Source organism: Palaemon carinicauda, chromosome 14 (genome assembly GCF_036898095.1).
Source record: "Palaemon carinicauda isolate YSFRI2023 chromosome 14, ASM3689809v2, whole genome shotgun sequence".
Classification (NCBI taxonomy): domain Eukaryota; kingdom Metazoa; phylum Arthropoda; class Malacostraca; order Decapoda; family Palaemonidae; genus Palaemon; species Palaemon carinicauda.
Window position 1 is genome coordinate 57,093,455 of NC_090738.1, and position 9,105 is coordinate 57,102,559.

A 9,105-nucleotide genomic window follows, 5' to 3' on the forward strand; every position below is an offset into this window, starting at 1 on the left:
AGGCAGGAGAGTCAGCTGGCAGGGCAGCAGACAAGTCCTCTGACACCACAACGTCAACGGGGGCTAGAGACTCCACTTCTGAAGTCGAAGAAGGCTATAAACCAGCACCCCAGTGCAGCAGCTGCAGCAGCTGCAACAGCGCCTCCTTGGAGGCGGACCTGGTAAACCAAAGAAAGGCCACGCCTGTAATAAAGGAGAAAATAACAAGGATCCCCAGGGGAAGTGGCAGGGCTGATTTTCTAGGAAACGCGACACTGTCTCTCGAGGACGGAGGTTGTCAAGAAGTTAAGCGGCTTGTGCTACTGCTCGACAGTCACCCAAAGGCGGCCGAACGAACAGGAGCTTCGGAGGAAGGTCGGGAAGAGGAAGTAGAAAACTTGAGTTTCTTTTTCTTCGGAGGTCCCACTTCGACTTCTTACGCCGTTGCCCAAACCTTTTTCACTGGGAGGCAGACCACTCCCAGCACTCATTAAACTCACTACACCGATGATCCATACTGATCGGGCAAAGGCTGTGGGGATCAGTGTCCTCGGCGGACATGAAGTTACCAGAGGTGTGGCCCTCAGGGCCAGGGCAGGTACGCATATCTGCCTGTCGCCCACAACTTTCCCTCGTCAACACACACAAACACTGAAAAGAAAAAGCAAAACAGATTAATGGCAGTCCAAAAATGCGAGGATGAGGAGCGGCAACGACCATTCCTCATCCGAGCCAAAAGCAAGGTGAAGCACAGTCACAGGTGTGTGAGTGAGAGGGGTAGCTAGCTACCTCCCAAACCCCAGCTAACTAGCAGGATAGGTAGTTAACCCTCGCTAAATTTCAATGGGTAGTCCTTTCAGCTTTCCTGAAAGTACAGTAATGCCTCACAATACAAAACTAATTGGTTCCGTAGTGGCTTTCGTAACGTGATATTTTTGTCCTGTGAGTCGCCTTTTACATGTAAATAACCTAATTCATTCCAGACTCTACAAAAACACCACATTAGATTATTATAAAAAGGATATACCACTATACAGTACTAAATGTATGACAAGTACTGTATTTGGATCATTTAATAATAAATTAACCGTTGGTAACCTGTAAAAGAAGTGTATAATTAGAACAAACAGTAAAAATACAGTAACAAAAATGTGGAACCTTATCTTTGGAGTGAGGGAATGTCCGAGAGCAAAGTACGGGGCGGCAGAGGAGGATGAGAATTGGCGGAAAACGTTAACAAGTGGCAGAACATGTAAACACTTAACTTTACAAAACAGATTTGTGAAAGACAGAAAACATTAACACTTAATTTTAGGAAACGCATTAACAAATGGAAGGTAATATTAACACTTAACTTTACGATAAACTTAAAATATATTTTTTTTTTTTTGTCTTTTTCTATTTTTTATTTTTTACTTTACACTTTGCATTTTCTAAATTTAATTACACTACATATTTTCTTCATCACTGCCACTTTTCCTTTGTTTTTTATCTGGCGCTTGGTCGCCTACCGAAGGCCTCTTTTTAAAATAATCATCTAAAGACACTTGTTTCTGCCTGCTTCTTAAAATTTTTCAGAAATGACTCCAGCAAACTTCAATACAGTACTCAAGTGCACGACCTCTGAGAATTTTTTCTGGGTGTCTCTTTTCTATGAGAGCCACCCTTTTAAAGTAGTCATCTAGACCCTCCTTAATTTCTGCCATTGTCTAAAGGTCATCCCCCCCCCCCGCTGTACTCTTCCTAAATGATGTTCACTTGCATGGCCTCCAACTCCTTAAGATCATCCGTTATAAGTTCCTCTTGGTGTTCCTCAATAAGCTCATCAATGTTGGCCTCATCACATTCCAGATCCATAGACTTCCCGAGTGTAACGATCTCGGCAACTTCAGATTGAGCAATAGGAGCAGGATCGTTAACATTTTTGGAATCAGCTTCAGCTTAGTCTGCAGCTTGTTCTGCATGGAAGCCCTCAAAGTCTCATGCGGAGACGGCATCCGGCCACAGCTTCAAGGTGCACCTCAAAACCTCCTCTCAAGCTTGATGGATGATTTTGAGGCATATAACAATATCAAAATGATCCTTCCAAAATTGACGAAGGGTGAGGTTTGGGCTCTCAATGATTTCAAAACATCTCTTGAAGAGATATTTCGAATATAGCACCTTAAAATTTTATATCACTTGCTGGTCATTGGGCTGGAGGAGAGGGCTAATGTTAGGTGGAAGATAGAGAACTTTAATGAACGAATATTCTGCTACGACATCTTCCTCAAGGGCAGAAGGGTGAGCAGGGGTATTGTCCAGCAACAGCAGGCATTTCCTAGGGAGGCACTTCTCTTCCAAATATTTTTTCACAATTGGGCCAAAACAAACATTTATCCACTTGATGAACAATTGTCTTGTTACCCAGGCTTTTCCATTAGCCCTCCACAACACGTGAAGATTTTCTTAGTGACTTTGTGGGTCTTGAAGGCTCGAGGAGTATCAGGGTGATACACCAGCAGGGGTTTCACCTAGCAATCCCCTCTGGCATTTGCACAGAGTGCAAGGGTAAGCCTGTCCTTCATAGCTTAAGCCCGGGTAGCCTCTTTTCTTCTGTTGTGATGAACATTCTAAGAGGCATTTTTTCCAAAAAAAGCCGTCTCCTCGCAATTCAAGACTTGCTGGAAACTTAAGCCTTCCTGGACAGTCAACTTGTCGAACGTCTCAACAAAGACTTCGGCCGCTTTCTTGTCCGAGCTTGCGCCTCCCCATAACGCACCACCAAATGAATGCCTGACCGTCCCTAAAATTTTTCAAAACCACCAACAAGAATCCTTGAACTTTGTGGGTGCCAGCTTCGATGTTCCTTCTCCTGCGTGCGTCGGCTTCAGCCTCAGCATGCACGAGATCACCGAAAATGGCGCTGACTTTCTGGCAGATTATCGCTTCGGTGATAGCGTCTCCAACCATTTCTTTGTCCTTTATCCAGACAATCAGCAATCTCTCTATCTCATCGTGGATGTAGCTCATCTTGCTGGAGAAAGCAGTCCCGACCTTGAAATGTGTTGCTGCTTTGATATCTTCCCTCTGCTTCAGGATCGTTCCTATCGTAGATGGATTTCGGCCATATTCATTTGCGATCACACTTAACCGCATGTCAGCCTTATATTTCTTGATTATTTCCATCTTTATCTCCATGGAAAGCATCATCCACTTCCTTCCCTTAACATCGGTGACTTTCTTGGGACCCATGGCTAATAATGTAACGTAATATCACACACGATACAATACAATTGTTACGAAAGCGAAATCACAAACACTAAGTCAATGCGTATGATACCGCTGCCAAAACAAAAAGACATAAGAACGCCAATGCGTAGATGCATGATGGTAAAGTAGATGCTGACCAATAGGAGAGCAGGATCTTATGGTGGTAACTAGCATCTGAGTAGGGAGATAACCAATGGGAGCGCAGGAGGATAGTAGCAAGTTTAAGGGCTGGCGGTGTGCGAATTTTAAAATCAGTCTCAGAAACGGTTAGGCTCTCGCACCGAACATCCTTTCGTTGTCCGAAACATTTTTCCTGATTTGAGTCGTAACATTCTTCGCATCTCGTTTCACAAAGTGAAAATTTCGTAAGCAGATTCTTTCATGTCGAGAGGTTTGACTGTATACCCCTATAAATGGCATAGGTTTGTATTACAGTTACAGAAAAAACAGGCGCAGACACAATCCTTGGCATCTTGAATTACCATTAACTGTTAGCTTGTTCCATTACTTTACGGGGGCATGTATTTTTTGATAGGAAAGAATATGCAAGAAATTTTTATGCATTTTGGGGGAAAACATCAATAAATCAAGCTTCTGGAGAAGAACCAGTATAAACATTAGGGGAGGTTCATAACAATGTCAATTTTTTTTTTTAAATCTTAGGAGTAAATGTCAATAACTTGAGCTTCTGGAGAAGAGGCAATATAAACATCAGGTGAGTATGGAAATAACAAATTGTATTATTAAAATTCAGTTATTCTTATTATTGGCTAGGAGTGAAAACAGTCATCTCTCTTGCCATTTCCTTAAAATATACAGCTTCCTAAGTCTTTTCTAATGAGAGTGGGGAACACTTTAAAGAATAACCATTTCAAAGGTTTATATATCATGCACCCAAACAGCTTAAACTCTGAGAGAAAGAAACCTTACTGTTCTTAAAATTTTGAATATACAACCTTAAAATTGTTTAAAACTTACTCTTCTTCAACTTTCTGCAATGAATTTACAATTACAGAATTTGTGATATCAACACGTTCATCATACAATTTGCAGGATCCCCGAACACCATTTTTGTCGTCATCAATAGGATGAAAAGGGTAAATATCATGTGGGACATCCTTAGGTTCAAGTACAATACCAAGTTCTGGATCCATATGTTCATATCTGAAAAATATAAACTGATATAGCAATTTGAAGATCACTTCAAGTTTTAAATATATATACTGTATTGTACATCTAAAATAAGCTGAATTCCTTAACTTTTATTTTGACTTTTACTCACTCATCATTTAATCACCTGATATCAATCACTCGTCATTTCATCACTAAAAAAATTTATTATTTGACAGTTAATTGATCATTTCACCATACAACACTTAACCTATTATAGTCATTGTGTAATTATATCCGAGTACAGTAAAGCATTTATTACCACGTTAGGAAACTCTGGGTCTCATTTCTGAAACCATTTTAAAACATTGGAATGTTAGACATTGTACAAGACGGAAGAGAAGTGTGACTTTGCAAAAACCCTAAGGCAAGGACATTCAAGGACAATGTATTTTTCAAGAAACAAGAATACTACAAGCATACAGAGAATAAGGACAATTCGATATGTTGATGATGCAGCAAAAACAATTGTACGACATTTATTGCTACATTGGTACAGTACATTGTGTGATCTCACTTCTATGCCCAGACCATTACCATTTTTGGATGGGAATGTCATTGAAGCAAAGATGGTGGTGGCAGAGATGAAAAATTGATAATTGGAAAAGGGGCAACTTCTTTGGCAGTTAAAGGAATTCAAAGTCAAAAGTTATCAAGTGAAACATTTATGAATACCAAAGAAACCAAGTCCTTAATTCAGATGCCCTTGGTCGTTCACCAAACTATAGTTTTTGAAGTTCCTGAGAAATGTGAAGAAAATCTCTTACATGACTGGTATTCAAAACCCAAAAAGATTCCTATTGTTCAGCGACAAGAAATATTAGGTTTCTCCTGTGCTGAGTTTTGGTTTGCAGATAGGACTTTTAAAGTAGTAAAATATTTTTGCAGTTATATACAGTATGATTTACAGTGGTACCTCTACATACGATCTTAATTCATTCCAGAAACTGCTTCGTATGTTAAAACAATCGTATGTTGGAGCAAATATTCCCATAAGAAATACACTGTAATTTGTATAATTCGTTCCACAGCCCAAAAACCTATAATAACTCCTTAATAAATTACTACATATAATTACACATAACAATAACATAACTGCATAGTATGAAAGAAGGATGTAAAATAAGATAATTATAAAGAAATAATAAACAAAAAATGTGTTTTATTGTCACTTTACCTTAGAGACAGGCCAACGCAGGTGTAGGATTTGCTACGCCAGGAGGAGACGGACGATCGGCGAGAAGGTAGACATGGTGTTAACATGTTCTTTAAACAAATAACTCCTTTCTCTCTCTCTCTCTCTTGTTCTTCTTCACTGTTAGTGTTGGAGACGTCTATTAATTTTCTATGAGAGAGAGAGAGAGAGAGAGAGAGAGAGAGAGAGAGAGAGAGAGAGAGAGAGAGAGAGAGAGAGAGACTAAAAAAAATTTTTTAGCGTACATATGATTTTTAACAGCATCCACGAGTTGAAAGACAATTAAATGTAACTAGGAAAGTAATATCAGCGAATCTGAATTCCTTTATTAACTAAAAGAAATACAGATACGAAACACTCGTGTGCGTATGCACAAACACATATACACAGGTGTAGGAATAGCTACGCAGTAGGAGACAGACAGTCGGGGAGGATGTAGAGATGGTGACTGCGATAATGTACCATAACTCATCACTGAAAGTGATGAAAATTAAAAATCAGAAAGAAAAAATAATGTAAAAAAATATGAAATATAAAAGTGAAAATAAAATTAAACAAGCTAATTTAGGTTAAAGTTTCCGTAGTGTAAGTTAGAGTAAGTTACGGTACGTTATCGCAGTCACCATCTCTACCTCCTCCCTGATTGTCTGTCTGTCTCCTGCATAGCAATTCCTAACCTGTGTGTGTGTTTGTGCATATGCACACGAGTGTGTTTGTAGCTATATTTGTTTTAGTTAATAAAGGAATTCAGATTCGCTGATATTACTTTCTTAGTTACATTTAATTGTCTTTCATCTCGACGCTGTTAAAAATCATATGTACTTTGAACACATTTTTGTTTAATCTCTCTCTCTCTCTCTCTCTCTCTCTCTCCTCTCTCTCTCTCTCTCTCTCTCTCATCTCTCTCTCTCTCTCTCTCTCAGAAAAAATTAATAGATGTCTCTAATACTCTAACAGTGAAGAAGAGAGAGAGAGAGAGAGAGAGAGAGAGAGAGAGAGAGAGAGAGAGAGAGAGAGAGAGAGAGAGAGAGAGAGAGAGAGACAGAGAGAGAGAGAGAGAGAGACAGAGAGAGAGAGAGAGAGAGAGAGAGAGAGAATTTATTTAAAGGGTACGTTAATGCTTTGATTAGAGAGAAACAAAAATAGAGAGGACTTTTTAAGTTACCATCTCTACCTTCTCGCCTATTGTCCGTCTCCTCCTGTGTACCAATTCCTACACCTGCGTTGGCCTGTCTCTAAGGTAAAGTGACTATAAAAACACATTTTTTATTTAATATTTTTTTAAAAATTATTCTTTTTTATATCTTTCTTATATAATGCAATTGTGTTATTGTTATGTATAATTATATGCAGTAATTCATTAAGGAGTTATCATAGGTTTTTTGGGCTGTGGAATGAATAATACAAATTACAGTGTATTCTTATGGGAATATTTGCTCCAACATACGATTGTTTTAACATACAAAGCAGTTCATGGAATTTAAGATCGCAAGTAGAGGTTCCACTGTATATATATACATATATGTATGTATGATGTAGGTGTGTGTGTATATATATATATATATATATATATATATATATATATATATATATATATATATATATATACATATATATATATATATATACATATATAAATATATATATATATATATATATATATATATATACATATATATATATATATATATATGTATATATAATATATATGTAAATATCACCCACTAACGGCATTTTTAATACCGAATTCTATCTGGGAATATATATCCACTTGGAATTCATTTTATGGTAACAGCTTCTGGCCGGGTGAGATTCGAACCCCCACCTGTGCGGCTTGAAACTATGCCTACAGTGACTCTACCGAGTGAGCTATCAAGAGAGAATAAAAGTTTATGACAAATCTCCGTACATATTCCTATCGAATTAGGAATCTGTTCATAGACTTGAAATAAACCTATCTCGACCATGATAGCTGAATCGTGAGTTTGTAACACGTGGTTATTTTAAATGAACATATATCACAAGCACACGTGATTTCAATCAATGTAAATATCACCCACGAACGCATTTTTAATACCGAATTCTATCTGGGAATATATATCCACTTGAATTCATTTTATGGTAACAGCTTCTGGCCGGGTGGAGATTCGAACCCCCACCTGTGCGGCTTGAAACTATGCCTACAGTGACTCTACCGAGTGAGCTATCAAGAGAGAATAAAAGTTTATGACAAATCTCCGTACATATTCCTATCGAATTTAGGAATCTGTTCATAGACTTGAAATAAACCTATCTCGACCATGATAGCTGAATCGTGAGTTTGTAACACGTGGTTATTTTAAATGAACATATATCACAAGCACACGTGATTTCAATCAATGTAAATATCACCCACGAACGGCATTTTTAATACCGAATTCTATCTGGGAATATATATCCACTTGGAATTCATTTTATGGTAACAGCTTCTGGCCAGGTGGAGATTCGAACCCCCACCTGTGCGGCTTGAAACTATGCCTACAGTGACTCTACCGAGTGAGCTATCAAGAGAGAATAAAAGTTTATGACAAATCTCCGTACATATTCCTATCGAATTAGGAATCTGACTTCTCTATGTGTCTTCCCTAATGCCATAAACCCTGCTGGAGCGGCCTCCGGCGTGCCTCCGGTCTGCCGGCGCCCTCCGGAGACGCCAAGAGACTTGCACCCCTTCTCCCAGCTATCAACTTCATGCTGATAGCCCTACACTGCAACCAGATAGCTTGGCTACCCCAATGGATAGGTATTGTCTTACCGTTCTATTAACGGCCGTGCTGTCTTCTTGCATATCACAATTTTCCAGCATGCTGTGTGTGTCTTAGCACGGCTGGTTGCCGGAAACCGTTGTCCTATGGGGTCTTCTATAACCTCCCAAACTAATGGCCTGAGTGGTCTCAGTCCTTGATATATTATTATTATTTATTATTACTATCCAAGCTACAACCCTAGTTGGAAAAGCAAGATGCTATAAGCCCAGGGGCTCCAACAGGGAAAAATAGCCCAGTGAGGAAAGGAATAAGGAAATAAATAAATGAAGAGAACAAATTAACAATAAATTATTCTAAAATAAGAAACAACGTTAAAACAGACATGACATATAATAAACTATCAACAACATCAAAAACAAATATGTCATAAATAAACTATAAAAAGACTATGTCCGCCTGGTCAACAAAAAGCATTTGCTTCATCTTTGAACTTTTGAAGTTCTACTGATTCAACCACCCGATTAGGAAGATCATTCCACAACACATCTTAGGCAATCCCTGCTTGAATTACCTTCTGCCTTCCTTGGCGATCATTGAAGAATTCTGCTTTGTGTCCTTGGTCACAAACAAATTGCCTACTGATAAGGTTACGGTAACCAGCTGGGCGGGATACACAGAGTATGTGTCTATCTACTTCATTTCCCGCTCCACTCTCTAACATTACAATGTTATTATTTACTTAATGTTAAGTTAAAGTTAACT

General features: G+C 38.6%; 1 protein-coding gene across 1 annotated transcript; it reads right to left on the bottom strand.

The window, feature by feature from the left end:
• Positions 1-2,685: 2,685 nt before the first annotated feature.
• LOC137652782 (putative CENPB DNA-binding domain-containing protein 1) lies at positions 2,686-3,213 on the bottom strand. Its single transcript, XM_068386189.1, has one exon. The coding sequence runs from the start codon at positions 3,211-3,213 to the stop codon at positions 2,686-2,688; it is 528 nt and encodes a 175-aa protein (XP_068242290.1).
• Between the last annotated feature and the right edge of the window lie 5,892 nt (positions 3,214-9,105).